The sequence below is a fragment of the Argiope bruennichi genome, chromosome 2 (genome assembly GCF_947563725.1).
Source record: "Argiope bruennichi chromosome 2, qqArgBrue1.1, whole genome shotgun sequence".
In the NCBI taxonomy this organism is placed as follows: Eukaryota; Metazoa; Arthropoda; class Arachnida; order Araneae; family Araneidae; genus Argiope; species Argiope bruennichi.
Genome location: NC_079152.1, coordinates 105,558,057 through 105,575,801, shown reverse-complemented (window position 1 = coordinate 105,575,801; position 17,745 = coordinate 105,558,057). Strand labels below are relative to the sequence as shown.

General features: G+C 29.9%; 1 protein-coding gene across 1 annotated transcript in view; it reads left to right on the top strand.

Moving 5' to 3' along the window:
• Positions 1–17,745, top strand: part of LOC129962067 (uncharacterized) — a 367,795-nt gene that overhangs the window by 135,742 nt on the left and 214,308 nt on the right. Inside the window, exon 2 of the mRNA XM_056075776.1 lies at positions 10,756–10,834. Coding sequence (XP_055931751.1) covers positions 10,756–10,834 — 79 coding nt within the window. The remainder of the gene's footprint in view (positions 1–10,755; positions 10,835–17,745) is intronic.

The following is a 17,745-nucleotide window of genomic DNA, read 5'->3' as shown; positions in this document are numbered from 1 at the left end:
TTAGTTATGAATTTTTTTCTGTAAATATTTTAACATTGCATATAATATTTAATGTGTAATATTTTTATCATAAGTACCAGATTTATGAAATCGGATAACTGTTATTTCTTCTTCACTTTAAAAGTTACACATTTTAAATGCAAATTTGAAAGCAATGTTTTTACTTATGAGAGAATGAAATAAATATTCTTAAAGTACGGTATTACACCATACGAGATTTACACAGAATATGGTGAAGCTTGAAGAAAGATATTCTTATATTAAATCATGTTAATTATTAAAAAAAAATATTTAATTCCCTCCCCCCCTCAAGTGGATCTCTGTTTGATATAACTACCTTGGTTTAATTGGAGCAAAAATAAAAAATGACGCACATTGATTGATTTGTAAGAATTTAGGAATGATGGTTAAAATAATTACACTAGACATTTTTATTTAATAATTTACAATTTATTTTACTCATAAATTAATTTGGCTTTCAGAAGCATAAAACCAGGAATATTTGTAAGTTTTTGGATTATTCCTTCTAAAATTTATTTTTATTTCCCATATATAAATTTCGGCTTTATTTTCATTAAGCAAAAATTCAATAAATACTTAATTCAAATTGTTTGTTATATAAGAACAAATTTACCTTTAAAAAAATATGAGTTGTTGTTTTTATATTTAGAATTAAAGATGTATAACATTAATATTCTACTATGTATTAATTATTTCTGTTACACTTGGTATTGAATAGTCTTTTTAAAATCATACTTCCGTTTTTTTCTTTCTTTTTTCCTCAGTTTGATGAATAAATAATTACATTTTTCTTTCGGAGTGCTGAGTTTAATTGAATCAAATCATTTATCTAAATACTGTAAATGAATATTATCAAAAAAATTTTTAATTGCAGATAACTTCTTTTCTAAACTTGACTGATACATAATGGTAATAAAGATTGCTCGAAGGCAAATAAAAGTTGCATGAGGCTGTGGAGAGATAGGTACTTCCAATTTAAGATCGTGGCCTCAGTCTTTGAGGGTAATTGACCTTAGAGTAATGACTATGCAGAAAATCGAACAGCAACAAATGAATGTATTGATCTTATGCCAAAGAGCTAAATTAGATATCAGGCTTTGATGGAAGAAAATACAAAAAAATTCGTCTTCTTGAAGGGTGCTTGTGACTGCCTTTATTTCTTACAGATGTTAAAATGCTAATCATAGCTAGGGAATACTCCTGATGGATGATATTTGTGTCATTAAATTTTCGTAAATGAATATTTTTCATCATAGTTCTTTTTCATTGGCAGTTTTTTAAAGATTTCGTACAGTGATACATTTACTATAAAATTTAACATTCATTGGAAATATTTATTGATTTACACACCATTTACAACATGTTCAAGTTATATTTATATGTTATTCATGAAATTTATAATAACCTGATGTAATTATAGGTTCTCATATTACTTTCTGTTTTTTCTAATAAAGTTAGTTTCAAAATACAAGATGTTTTTAATGCCTACATTCAACTTCTAATTTCAACAGATAGAATTGGATATTATAAACAGCTTTATCATCTATTTCCAGAATTTATTCACTTCTTATCAGTATTATATAATCATGGAAGGGTATTGTTAGAAATATTATCGGGTACATGTGGAGAGTTTTGACATAACTTTGCAACTACAATTTTTTTCTTGGATTAAATCTTGGATTAAAAATATTTTGTTTGATTTTTTTAAATGTGTAATCAGAAAGACTAAGTCAAGTTGTACATATTATAACCTCAAGTCTTCCATCAAGTATTGAAATTCATTTCAGTTAACTTAGAAAGAAAAACTGGCGTGACGTCTCAGTACAGTATAAGGGTAAAAGAAATTAAACAGATTCATCTTTGAACATAACAATGTCTGACATCATTATGTCTATGAAAACTGCACATTACAGTAACTTTACCAATGTCAAGTAACAATGAATTTTGTATAGATGTATTGTCACAATTATTTCGGTTCAATTTGTACAAAAGTAGAATTTCATTTTAATGGTATAAACAGCAAATGATCAGTCTCGTTGCTAGATTGGAAGGGAATGACTGATTAAAACCGTATTAACTTCTAAGGAAAATGGCTTCGAAGTATTTTCAGATACGCAAAAAGAAATAAAAAATGATGAAAGTAGATGAAGGTTGATGTAGAAAAACCAGTGAAAGCAAAGAAGTAAAAAAAAAATCTTAAAATAATTATTAAAAAGAGCAGAAAAGTTGTCTTATTTTTTAATGGAGATCGAAGAGAAAGGAAAAAATAAAGATGCCATTTTATAAGAAGAATTGAAAAATTCCATGCTCCCCAAAACGAAATTTCAAAGAATTTCATTACTCATTGTCTCATGCAAAAATTAGTAGTATTTAAAAATAATTATGTCTATTTATTAAATAGCGATTAAAATTCTTTCATTTATCATTTGTTATATTTTCTTGTTTGAATTACAATTTTTTTTTTTAGTTTTCCTGCAATTTTTTTCTATTCCTTTAATGCAAGCTAAACCTAAAGCATTTTTTCAATAAAAAATAACTTTTGAGGAATGTGATTTTTCCGTTTATCTTAATGAGTGCTTGTAAAGAGTTCTTTGCATGTAAAACACTTAAGCATATAAACGTACCATATATTGTATTGCAACACCAAAACATAAGATTTAATATTTATATGCAACTAGTATTACAATCATGTCAAAGTGCTAGTCATTCAACAGTCAGAATATTTTCCCTTTCTACAAAACTACTTAAACTTAAGGGTAGAAGCCAGTTGATCGCAAATTAATCAAGGAATCGAAGTACTGGAACACAACAGTAGAAGCAATCTCATGTGATCCATAGCAGTTAGGTCTTCGTAATTCTCCAAACGGTGAAAATAACCACTGTTTAATCAGTAATACTCCAAGGAAATCTCAACGTCGTCGTTCCTGCCCTACAACTGCGACCCTTCTCTGCTCCAGTATTCAGTTAACAAAGCCTACCGAGCCGACGACTAACCCTCGGAGGATACGTCTTCTAATTACCGGCGACTAAGCTTCCTCGAAGCGTGTTCAAATTACAATCCATGAACCAACCCTCTGCCGTTCCTCTAGAGTGGAGCCCAAAGTCACCCGTCGCAAAGTGGGATTTGATTTCAATCAGTAGACGCTGTCGCTAAATCCTCTTGGGATGGATAGCGTTAACAAAAGACATAAATGTGAATCTGTGTTGTTCTAGCAGACCGGTGAAAGAGAAACAGGTATTGTGAAACTTTCTAAAACGTGTGTTCTTTTGCTTTTAGATTATTTATCAGTATTCGGTTGAAAACATTTTTTGAAATACTTGGAATCATTTATTCTGGCTTCATCTATGTGTTCTGTGTCAGTTTTCATATCAGTGATGTCTTGAAACAATAGAATGTGTTTTTCATATTACACATAACAGTATTTTTCTGATGCATATAATTTAATCAGATATTAACAATGATAAAACTGAACAGCTAATATATGATGCTTACTTGTAGATATTATTACAAAAGTGGATGGATATTTATCGAGATATTTTAAGTAACTCCAATAATCCGAATATAACGCCCAGTTTGGTTGGCTTGTATGCATAACAGTCTTAGTAGCAACTGTTAGACAGTTTAATACTATTGCGACGAAATTAATTTATCTATACTTTTTTATTTTCTTTCAACTTTATATCTTAATGAAATTTTATTTTCACATTCTAAATAAAGAGTTGCAATTCTATGTATATTAACAGCAGTGCTAACTGTAAATTGTATTTACATGTACTCATTGTATCATAATATTGAAACAGATTTTTTTTCTGGTACTTTCGACATAAAATAGAAAAATTTCTGGTTATTTTTTTTTTTACATTATGAATTTCATAGCATTTTAAAATCATTTGTGACTGAAGTGAGAAGTGCTTACTTAAAACTGTGTGATATTTTTGAATAAAGAAGAAATCATTTTATTGTCAAGATTGTTTGCGTCAAGTTATCGCTTTTCCAGAAGTTAGATTGTATTTCAGTCTTTAATTCATTACAATGAATTCTCCAATTTATGTCCGTTTGAAGCAATTTTTCTTTTCGTTTGTGGATATAGTAATTTATTTTATGATTGTTACAAACAAGTATTTGTTATTATCAAAAATTTTACATCTTTTGGAAACAATTTATTAATAATGAATTTTTTTGGCATGCATTTTAATAATATGCGTCTAACTAATTAGAATATTTTTCCATTTAAAACGTTAAGAAGAAATAATAGCATATTTTATCAAAATACCAATAATTTGACAGAAAAAAGAATGCATTATTTTTGATAGGACGCAAAGATAATTAAATTTCAATACATTCCAATCACGAATAAAGCTATTTCAGGTACTTTTTAAACATGTAGATATTTTTGAAGCAAACTTATGTTGCTACGTTGACATTGTTTTCCTTGAAATGATAACATTTTCATCGATGGGTTTAATTTATTTTTTGTTTCAAATATATAATATCTTATTAAAATAGGACGTAGAACAAACATGAAAGTTTATTGACACAAAAGATAATGAAAAATCATTTCAAAACTTCCTATCGCAAAAACTTTCATATTTTCTCACCTTTTATCTTCCTTTTTAAGCAGCTTATTCATCTACTAATTGAAGAATCGGTGCAATTATTAAGAGTCTCGAAGCTCGATGAAAAGAATAGAACTAATGCTTCTTTAATGAATTCTTAGTGCATCTTCAGGTAATTAGTTTCTTTTATTGCACAGAACCTAGCGAAATTAGCTTAGGAACTCTTGTCCGTGTACTTAAGTAACACGCTATCTTTGAAGATTCATTTATAAGTATTATTTGATTACGATACATATTCAATTAGTTTCGGGGTCGCCAAAATAAAAGTGTGGAATTTTTCCTTGCGATAAAAAAGAAAAGTATCGACACTAGATCACTCTTCGGAATTCCGTTTTTTTTTTTCTCTTAAATAATGGCACATCAATTAATGTAGAAAATACTATAAGGAAAAAATGCGAATTATTTGAAGAAAATTAATATAAATAAAAATTTTATTCTATGGTTTTAGTAAAAGACCAAAATTAAATGCTAATAAATATTCACAGTTTGATTTTTTGGGGGATGTACTCTATATTGTGATCTCATTCATTTCAATATAATGAAATTTCAAGAATTCTTATAATTAACTAATAATGCAATGTTTTAAAGCAAATTTTATTTCGATAGAATAAATGGAAATTAAATTTATAAAATTTATTTTTTATTACATAAACAAATAATAATTAAAGATTTGCAATTTTTTTGGAGAATTGGTTAATAAAAAAATAAAATTGCATGAAAATTAGGCATATCTGCATTCTCTAATTTTATTAAATAAATCAAATGGATTTTTACAATAAATATAATTTTTTTTAAATCTTCTACCAGGTAGCGTCATTCATTTAGAATTTAATCTTACTTAACTTAATTTTCATACTCAAAATACTGAAATTTTATGTTGTCACTGAGAATACTTAACTCTAGAGCCGCAAGGAATGAAAAGTCGGTTACAAGATTTCATCTTCAAAAACCTAAAATATGTCAAATTAAACAAAAGGGTTTAGAAAAAATTGGTGAAATTCGATTAGTTCTTTCAGCTTTGAATCAATATTTGATTGCGACAACCTCGCCTCGGGAAAGTTTGAGAGAAGGAAAAACATAATTTAAAAAACAAAATTTAAAGATAAATGTTTAAGGTATTTAAAAGCATTTTCGATCATACTTTCAATTTCATTTCCATTTATTTCTCCTTTCTAGTATTTCATTAATGCTTGGAGTGGAATTTAAAATTTAAATTAAATTATTCTGGAATATATAACAAGAAAGCATTTGAAAATTTTATTTATATACAGAAGTAACAAAGAACAATTATAAATTTGTTTTAATGATTGAAATAGATTTCAATATCCATTAATACAATAAATGCAAGTTCATAATGCATTCAGAATAAAATATCAAAATTGTCTTCGAAAAATTTTTCATTGAATAACTGTTAGCAATATTAAATAATTATTAAAATAATATATAATGAATTATATTTTTACACATTTATAGTAAACTTTTATGCACAAATGTTTGATTATACTTTCTGCACAGTAGGGTCAATTTTGAAAACCGAACACAAGAAAATGAAAAATGAAGAAAATGTAGCAAAATATATTTGTACTGACTAGCTCCTATGAATTGAATAATCGAATCTCTAAATAATCTTCCTAAAAATCTTCATATGCTTTCACTATTTTCAGTACTGTAATCATTTAGAATTTATGCTTTTTATTCTCTACATAAAGGGTTCTAAATTTCTTACTATATGAAATTAAAGGAGACATTTGGAAATGAAGTTCCAAAAGCATAAATTTCATCATTACCGTCATTCTTCTTCTTGTTTTAAGAAAATAATGATTTCCTGAAATGATTCCCTTTGCGAAATTCAGAGATCAATTATTTTCTCATTTAGTCTTTCAACACGATAATGTACCTGGCAAATAAATCAATATTTTACTTGCAGGTCACTGACAAATCTTTGAAGTGAATCACGATTGCCCAACAAATGCAAAGGAAATAGTTTGTAATTTCTTCAAATGCGTTAATAAATAAAAGAAAAAAAGACTTTTTATTTTTATTTTTAGACACTATCAAATGTACGGTGAAAGTATTCTGTAGTCGATATATTGTCAAAGTTCCTCACTAAAACATTGTCGAATCATTTACAATGAATTGGATGAAGAAAGTGCATTGTACATTGTATTTTTGGGTATTTTAATAAATAATAGCGAAAGTAGTCACATAGACCCAAATGCGATCGATTGGTACTATCTTTTGGACCGCATATTGCACACAGATCTATTGATAATATTTGTTATGTTATTCACGTCAGTCACACGTGTCTGTCATAATGCTAATGACAGCTTTGACCAAGGAAGCCATGGAGAGACAGAGAAGTGAGAGCCAGGAGAGACAAAATCAATTGTAGTTGAGGAATGCACCAGTCAGTAGTTTTGGGTATGCGTGAGAACACTCAGAGATAAATTTTCAGAATAAGCGTGACAAATTCATGCGGATAGAAGAAAGCGAAAATACACTTAGCAGCAGAACAAATATTCCCTTTGTATCTGTACCACCGCATTTTTAACATCCTTTTAGTGTTAACAAAATCTCTTATAACGTGTCGGATCTCCTTTTACCAAGAGACGTGAAGCAATTTGGCGAGGCATGGACTCAGCAAGTCGTTAGAAGTCTCCCGAAAAATTATTGAGCCATGCCGCTGCTATAGACGTCCATAATTGTGAATGCGTTGCGGGTGCTGGATTTTGGGCTTGAGCTGAACCTCAATTATGTCCCAAAAATGCTCGATGGCATTCATGCCGGGTGATCTAGGCAGCCGAAACATTCGCTGGAATTGCCCATAATGTTTTTCAAACTAATCGCAAAGAGTTGTGATCCGGTGACATGGCACATTGTGATTCCATAACTTGCTTCGATCGTTGTTTGGGTAAATGAAGTCCATGAATGGCTGCAAATGGTCTCCAAGTAAGTGAATATACCATTTCCAGTAAATAATTAGTTCAATTGGACCAGAGAATCCAATCTATTCCATTTAAAAGCAGCTTACAATATTATAGAGCCACCACTAGCTTGCACAATAACTTGTCTGAAACATGGGTCCATGAATTGTGCGATATGCGCCACTCTCGAACTCTACTATCAGCTCTTACCAACTGACTCATCTAACTAAACCACGGTTTTCCAATCATCTAAGGACCAAGGAGTCACGAGACCAAGCGAGAAGCTGAAGTTGTTGTCGTGCTGTTAGTAAAGTCACTCAAGTCGTTCTTCTGCTGCCATAGTTCAATAAAGCCACATTTTGTCGCATCGACCTAACGAACATGTCCATAACATCCATTGATTCCTGCGGATATCTTGCGTTTGTCTGTCAATCATTTTAAGAACACACCACTTCTGACGGTCACTAGATGTAGGAGTTTGGTCATTGCGTTGTCCATGGTGGGTGTTTTGCCCCAAATTAGGTATTCTCTACACAATCATGGCACAGTGGATCTCGGAATGCTCAATTCCCTAATCATTTGCGAAATGAAATACCTCACGGGTCTAGCTCCATATATATATATATATATATATTTGTTTAATTCGATTTTCCTATTAACTTGATTTTTATTACTTTTGTCTTAATTCATCTGTGTTTTAGATGTAGCTGCATATTATATATATATATATATATATATATATATATATAGAGAGAGAGAGAGAGAGAGACAATATTTTCATAGATATTCGACCTGATCCTGACCGAATAGCAAATTTTTAGCCCTTAGACATATACTTCAGTTAGAAAAAAAAATTGCTCTAAATAACATAAGGTTATAAAGAAATTTATTTATGGTGTTTCAGTTAAATAGATGCATTGCTAAAACTAATTAAGTAAAATTTTTTTTCCGCTTTCTGACTTTAATAGTCATATTTAATAATATATTTTTGACAAGCTAAAATTTTAAAGAAGAAAAAGAAGGCAACACATCTACTATGAAACTTATGACGTTGTAAAACATTGAAAACCAATTTAAAACAAATTAACCCATTCATTAATGACCTCGAAGATAATCCACCAATCGGGCTTAACGTTTTCTCGAAATGGCTGTGGATTGGCCTAAAATAATAAAATTCAGAACTTCATCACTTGGCTATATTTGGTCACAAATAGATAAAATATTTTTATTACAAACGTTAATTGCCGAACACTAAATATGGATAAAAGAACGAGCTATTGTAATTTTACAGTAACATTTATAATGAATCAAACAACACAGCTTTAAATGACTTACGAAAACACAACTTCGTACATCATTCAGAGTAAATGTAAAACTGGAGCTGTATGTCCGTGAAAAAGTAGAAAAATTATCTTTTGGACCCTGTATATTATGTTGCCAAAAATAGTCATGAATATTTAATACCTATTTAAAGATGTTAAGTTCTAAAATTCCATTGCAGGAAATTTATCCTTTCGTAGGATCAAATAACAACCCTAATTTTGTTCTTTTATTGAGACGATTTAGTTTTGTTTGATTAGAATAATATTTTTAATGGTTCATTCAAATACATTGTTACATTTTTCATTTCACATACATCTAGTAAGGAAAACACACATACAGACATAATTCTGAAAAATGCGTTTTTCAGTCTCATTGGGGAGTAGAATTTAGACACTCATCAAAATTTCAATATTGAGTATTTTAATAACGAACATATTCGTTTTATATTTAATTGTACACAAAACAGACATAATTCTGAAAAATGCGTTTTTCAGTCTCATTGGGGAGTAGAATTTAGACACTCATCAAAATTTCAATATTGAGTATTTTAATAACGAACATATTCGTTTTATATTTAATTGTACACAAAACAGACATAATTCTGAAAAATGCGTTTTTCAGTCTCATTGGGGAGTAGAATTTAGACACTCATCAAAATTTCAATATTGAGTATTTTAATCAGGAACATATTCGTTTTATATTTAATTGTACACAAAACAGACATAATTCTGAAAAATGCGTTTTTCAGTCTCATTGGGGAGTAGAATTTAGACACTCATGAAAATTTCAATATTGAGTATTTTAATAACGAACATATTCGTTTTATATTTAATTGTACACAAAACAGACATAATTCTGTAAAATGCGTTTTTCAGTCTCATTGGGGAGTAGAATTTAGACACTCATCAAAATTTCAATATTGAGTATTTTAATAACGAACATATTCGTTTTATATTTAATTGTACACAAAAAGGTAAAAAATGTTTTATGTAATAATGAAACTATTTTTTTAATTCGCCAAAGTATTATTAACATTCTATATTTTAAATATTCAGACGAGGTTCATAGAAATGAATAGACTATTTTAATGAAAAGAATTCAACTTCAAATGATTGCAAAAAAATTTCAGATTTCCTTTATCAAATGTATGATAATTTTTTTTTGTATCAAAGTAAATCCTATTGAATATTCTCCCCCCCCCAAGACTCATTTAACTATAATTTTAGTAAATTCATGTATTTACGGAAAATAGTACTAAATTTAAAGAATACATTATGCACAGAAGCAAATAGATTATTTTAACGAAAAGTAATCAATTTCAAACGATTGCAAAACAATCTTATATTTTCTTTATTTAATGTATGAGTAATTTTTTATATCAAAATAAATCCTATTGAAAATTCCCAAAACCCTCAAACTATAATGTCAAACTTTAATATCCCCAAACTTTAATGATGATTATAATGAATTCATGTATATATGAAAAATATAATTAAATTTAAAGAATATATTATGAATTTATGTATTGTGATGAAATATGCATGGCGTAAGGAGCGGGAAATGAATGGATATACATTTAGCCGAATGATTATACCAAGAAATAATGCCCTCGGAAAAATTCATCGCGTTGCCAGCATAATATACTTTGCGTTCTTTCTTTCTTCAATTAATGACTTCATTTGCGTATTGATACGTTGCCCTGTCAAGGGAAAACATTAGGATAATGGAAAGATAATTTATCAAAATCTTCGCAATATATAATAGCGAAGAACAATGGAATTCTTATGACTGAAAAATCCATGATTTATACTAGCCATAACTTAGAGTATTGAAAACAATGAAAGTAAAATTGTCATTCTTTATTTTGTAGGTTCAAGTGCTGAAAGAATTTTGCTTATCTGTTAAGGAACATTGTCCTGCTGGTGATCCTGGTCCCAAGGGAAATGCAGGTAATCATTTATACAAATATTTTCATTGCAAAAAACTATAGATTTTGTATCGAAAATAATTTTGGAAAAGTGATAATTCAGCTATAAATTTGAAATTTTGAAACTGAATTTCTTCTAAACAGTGTGTTAAAATAGGATTTAGTTTCAATGTTTATGAAAGATATTTTTGACTGTTCTTTAGATGCAAGATTAAACTACTTGAATGCTGTATCAATTAAGGTAGTGACAATTATATGAATATTAAAAGACAGTGAAGCATTCAATTTGAATTTGAAAAAAAAATATATATGATGAAAATTTTAACTACAGCAGAAATCAAGAACTGAAAGAAACTGCAGAACAAAACCGCAAAAAACGAGAATTCGAAATATTAATTAAGATTAGATGAAGTAATAAAAACTGTAAATACTAAATCAAATTGTAAAAAAAAACTGTTCGATAAGGCTTAGGATATCACGCTTTCTCTTTACACGTTCTTTTGCACAATTCAAAGATCTACCAAGCATTTTTCTCGTTTACCACAATATTCAGCATGGTTGATTTGATGTATTGTGAAAAGTGTTGTTTAAAATTTATTGGCATTTACATAGTTTACCAATTTTTAGTCTTTATTTGTTAAACTGCTTTAGTTTAATTGCTTTAGATGATCGAATGTTCACTCATTATATTAATGCCATTAATTTTATCATGTTGATCTTAAAGAATCACATTTTAACACAACAAAAACGTTGTTTTAAATTATACTTCTATAATAATATAGCATCCTAGTTAGTTACCTCCATTTTTAAAGTGGTGAAATAAATTGTCGAAATCAGCCCAGTAATTAAGAATGGGTGATGTGAGAAAATTTTATTTCCCAATCTGCCTCTTGATTGGAGGGTGATCAATAAGCAGATGTTCATTGTTTTCATATGAAATAAAAATGGGCTAAATATGAACAGTGATTATGGTTGGGGAACATTGTTTTTTTCCGAACAGGGAACATACAGTAATTTAGTATTTTTGAGATTTCTGTTTAAAAATGGAGGATTGATTCGTAGTCAATTATTGATGGCGTATATAGGGGTTTATGGGCTTTTATATGGATGAAAATTCGAAAAAAAAAAAAAAAAACTTTGAAATGAATCAGGAGGCACTGTCGAGTAGGGTGGAATAAAAAAAGCGAACTTTTGATTTTTAATTTGGAATAGCGCGGATAAGTTGCCTTTATGTGTAGATAAAATAAATTATAAATATGAGCAATATTAGAGTACGTTTTGAGGTGCCACAAGAGCATTAAAGTTTCATAAAAACACACTTGTTGTAACTTTTTAAAGATTTTTGTGAGCCTCGATTAGGAAATAAATAGCTTTAAATAGGCATTATAATATGAATAGAAAAATAAAAACAATTATTCTTGCATTGGTATGGCATCCAGGAATCTGAGTCTTCACTGAAATAGATGTTATTGAGAGGAAGCGGAGTTACGTCTGTGTTTGGTGATGAGATCAGAGCTAGTGCCGAGTTCAGTTGAGTTTGAGTCTCCGCTCCGTCTGTTGTGTAATGATTAACGTAACTGATTTGTGAATTTATGCGCCTGTGTACTTTGTAGTTAGTAAAAATGGCTCAAGTTAAGTTAGTGAAGACAAGAAAAATGTCGAAATGCTCTATTTTTGGTAAATTTAGTGATTTGCTTGAAGTTGAACTGTATACTTACGAATCTGTTATGAAGTGCTATTGTAATATTAGACATAACCCCAAAATTGCTTCAGAGAAGGATCCTTCTGTAAAAGAAATATGTGACACTTTAGTTCTCAAAATAGAACAGATATTGTCAAGAGCTTCTATTCCCGTTATTTCTAGATAAAGAATTTTACAAATGACAAAAACTTATCATGCTAAATACAGTAAGTCTAAAAGCAGAAAAGGTTCAAACAAGTTTGTTTCCAATCTCAGAAAATTTAGAGAAGAAGCTAAAAGTTTATTTGATACTGCTGCCTGTAAATGTGTAAATTTTAATACTTGAACTTGCATTAAAGAAAACGAAGTACCAGTTATGGAACAAGAGTTTCTGAACGATCAACACTCTAACAGGAAAATGGTTATAGATAATATTGTTCTAGACACCACAAGCGCTTTGCGGAAGAGAGAAGGAAGAAAAAGTAAACAACTACAGAAAATAATTAAGTTTAATCAAGAACGGGCAAAAAATACTAGTTTACCAGAAATGGTTATTGACAGAGCTGAAGGACAACAGTGTTCTTTAAGAGAGCACACACAAGAAGAGGACAAACCAACCAGATACATCAAATAGACAAGAAGAGATAAAACTACCAGACCCTTCAAAACCGAACGAAGAGTAAAGCACTCAAATGCATATTAAATTGCTATCTGTAGCTTCCATTGCTGACTGTATCGGAATATCAGATAGAGCTGCTGCAACTATAGAGTGTGCTGCTTTATAGGACTTGGGTGTAATCACAGAAGAAAACAAAACCTATGCAATAGACAGGATGAAAATGAGAAGAGCAAGATCAACAAATCGAAGAGTTCTCATTAAAGACAATCGTTAGACTCAAACAACCGAAAATAGAGGATCGTTTTTGATGGGAGAAAAGACATAACAATTGTTCAAGAAAACAGAGGTAGTAAGTTGTATAAAAAAAGTTATTTCAGAAGTGCACGTTTCACTAATAAAGGAACCGAACTCAAAGTTTTTAGCCATGTAATACCTAAATCTCGCACCGGAAAAGACATAGTAGGCAGTAAACTGGAATTTCATAAAGATAGAGAACACAACAAACAACTTTTGAACTTTACTGCTGTTGGGTGTGATGGAACCGTTGTAAATACTGGGTATGTTAATGATGTGATTTCTTCGATGGAAAAGGAAATAAGAAGACCTGTACAAGGGTTAGTCTGTTTGTTCCATTGTAAAGAGCTACAATTGCGACATCTTTTTTGTCATTTAGATAGTAAAACGAAAGGACCCAATGAGTTTAAAGGCGAAATAGATCGGCAACTAGAAAACTGTGCTAGTCTTCCTATGGTTATCTTCTTGCCAGTTGAAAATAACCTTCCTCATCTGGAAGACGAAAATTATTTAAGTACAGATGAAAATTTTTTTATTGGAAATGTGTATCGATGTATCAAGTGTAAATTTCTCACTAGATTTATCTTTAAGAAACTCTGGAAAACTTGTTCACTCCAGGTGGTTAACATTAGCCAATCGCTTGCTTCGATTGCCCGTGACAACTGAAAATCTTAAGACTCTGGATGAGTACAATGTGAAAGTGTATGCACCTGTGTGGTTTAATATTAAGTTAAAACCATCATGAACGTATGGTTCCAAACATCTGTTTAATCTTATCTCATATTCATGCTATCTCTTTGACGATCTCAAGAACGTTATAGACCCCATTATTCAAAGAAATGAGTACTTTGCTGCTCCAGAAAATATCCTTTTATTCATGCTAAGGGATTAACATAAAATTTAAAGAGAACTTGGTTTACAACGTGTTTTAAAAGCAAGAACAGAAAGTAGAGACATAGTTAGGCAGTTCAAAGTTCCAAAGATAAACTTCATGCAAAGAATTACATGAGATCATGTTCATGCAAAGAATTACATGAACATGATCTCATAGTCTAAAAATGACGTAATTGAGCCCCTTTGTCAAAACATGTTTACAGTGACTCTCTCAAAGACTTTATTCTGAAGGCATCTGAAGCTGAACCAAATAATATAGTTAACTCGGTTATCGACTTTCTCCGGCTTCTTTGTCACACGTAATCTGTGGTTTGGTTTAGTTATATTAACGTCCCGTTTAAAGCAACACTAGGGCTATTTTGGGGCGGACATCGTCATTTTGAACCGCGGTCAGATGACGAGGACGACACCTGAGCTGGCACCCCCTCTCCACACCACACCACACCACACCACACCAGCGGGAGGACGTTTGGTCATGACGGATTTAACGTGCAACAGACCCCCTTACACGACGGTTCTTCGGTCACGAACCTAAAACCCTCCGGTTCCAAAGCCGAAACCTTACCACCAGGCCACCGTGGCCCCACGTAATCTGTGGAAAGAGCTATAAAACTGCTGACCGAATCGGCCCAAAATGTCTTGTGTTCAGTCGAAAGAGAAGGATACATAAGAGAAAAAATTGACTCACGTGTGAATATGCCAAAATTTAATACAAAAAAAAACAATCATTCAATGTGACAATGAAGTAGAAGAAAAGACTTTGAACTGTAGCAATTGTAGTCACTAAGGATACTAAAGTAAGAAACAAAACTTAACATTCAATATATGTTTTTTATTATTATATTTTGTAATTAAGAATTTTTCGAGTTATAGTGCTTATATATGTATTTAAAACCATCTTTTGTAACATCACATGCACGAAAAATTCATAAAATTCTTTTTATCAAAGTTTATAATTTTTTAATTTTTTACAAATTTTATGTTCTTTGCGGCACCCCAAGATGTTATAGTATTACAACCAAAGTAAAAAAAAATGAACCTAAAAGGCACCTTTCCTTTCTATTACCAAACTGAAATCGAAAAAAATAAATTTAAAGGCCTATTTTAAAATTTGTCAGTTTTTTCCATTTTTTTCAAATTTCGAGCTTTTTGAGGCACCTTAAGATATTGCAATATTGCAATCAAATTTTCAATTATTCTTTATGAACCTAAAAGGAAACTTTTCGCCACTATTACCAAATTAAAACCGAAAAATAATTTTTTAAGGCCATTTTCATTCCACCCTACAGTTGAGGTGTCTCCTCATATAGAACATATAGAGAGGTAGAGTTTTGAAATTTCTTTCAAAAATGGGAGGGAGGGCTTCCATTGATTACATATTTAGGGTCATGTATTTTCGTATAAAACATAAATAGGCAAAATAGAATCTGTCGGGGTTAGATTTTTATATCTGTTTTCTTCCACTAATTATTTTAAATATACAAATGAGCTGATAGATATATGGGTTAAGTTTAATAGATTGACTAATTAAATTATGATATTTTTAATAAAGTTTTGGAGTTGCTAATGTTATTTTTTTGAAGAACGTAGACATTTCTAACTGTGTTAAGATCAAGATATACCTGATTTTAAATCTTTTTTTGAAATTTCTTAATCAAACCAGCGTACAAATATTTGATCCAAATTTTTTAACATTCTCTCTTTAATTAAAGTGCTTCAGATCAATTTACATTGCAGATATTTGATAAAATCAGATCTCGAATTCAACATTTAAAATTAAAACAGGCTATACAAGGGAAAGGAAATTGCATTTGAAATAAATGATGCTACTTAAATACATAAAGGCGCATAAGTTATTTTGATGTGAATCAAATATGTTTTAGCCTTATAAATATAATTTGATCAATATAAAACAAATAAATCTGATAAGTATGATAAATAAGTCCCCCAATTAAATATGCACAAACAAGCTTGCCATTTTAGATTTCAAACAAAAGGAGTTTTCTTTAAAGGATTTTTTTATATTATTCTCAACGAATTTTGAAAAAAAGGTAGAAATTCTGAGTATAAAATATATAAGTTAGTGAAAGTGCTCATAATTTCGGAATTATTTATTAAAGCAATAGAAATACAGCCACGTAAATATTATTTTTGTGAATAAATAAGCATGATTTGTCTCCAAGACCTGAAATTTAAAATAAATCAATGAGTCTTAAGAATGGCTTTCAATAGAAAGGGTTTCTTTCCAAATATTTTACTTCTCTAGTAACACATTATTTCCAGTATGTCTTTTATTGCTAAGAATGGTAACAAAATAAATCTCGAAGAAAATTATTTCTTTTCTCCTATAGTTTTTTCAAGGTAGATTTCAGCTTTGAGTAGAAAATAAGCAAAAGTAGTTCTCTTAATCAAATCTGTAATCTTACGAAAAGATTAGAGAGTTTTGACTGGATTTTAGGCACCCAGCTTCTACTATATATATATATATATATATATATATATATATATATATATATATATATATATATATATATATATATATATATATATATATATATATATATATATATATATATATATATATATATATATATATATATATATCTGAAAATTATCAGTCAAAATGTTGTAAAACGAACTTGCGATACTTGTTAGATCTTCAATAATCTGAAGGATATTTAACTCCATCAATACAGAGAGGCTCTAAAAGTCCAGAAACCAGGCGTTCAACAGGGGCGTCCGAAAGACATGGATATTGCTGTGAAGTTTTTTCCCCTTTCGTTAAATACTATTAATTTAAAATCTCTGGCGAGTGCTTTGCTCATCAGAGACGCTCGTCCACAGAGAGTTAAGGGACAGAGGCTTTTCTGATAACTTTCAAATGATATAAAAACATACATTTTCCTAGTAGCCGTAAGTTAAGCGGGGTCTTTTTATGCATATAAATCTTCTAAGAACATGGATAATTTAGATTTTGAGGAAGATAGGGGATTTTTCATACTTCTGAACGAGAGACCAAGCCATCCCAGTATTCTGAGGAATTTGAACTCGAATTATCTTACGGATGAGTGGATTAAACGAAGATTTGCACAAATCAAATTAAGTATTTCCATGATGTGAAGATTGCTTGTTGATGTACAAGTGTTAGATATTTTTATATCACCTTTCGTGAATGTTCTGCCAGTGTGATAACTTTTTGCAATGTTTCCGTAAAACAATTTGAATTTATTTTAGAATGTTTTCCCAAACTAGCGTTTTTTTAATGTTGAATTTATGAATCACATTTTAGTGATTCATTCTACTACTCATCAAACCTATAAAATGACTAGTTATTCACGCAATAAAGTGATGCTGGTTCATTCCACTACTTATAAAACCTATAAAATGACTAGGTATTCACGAAGCAAATAGATGCGTGAGCTCAAGAATAATATTTGTCAACAAT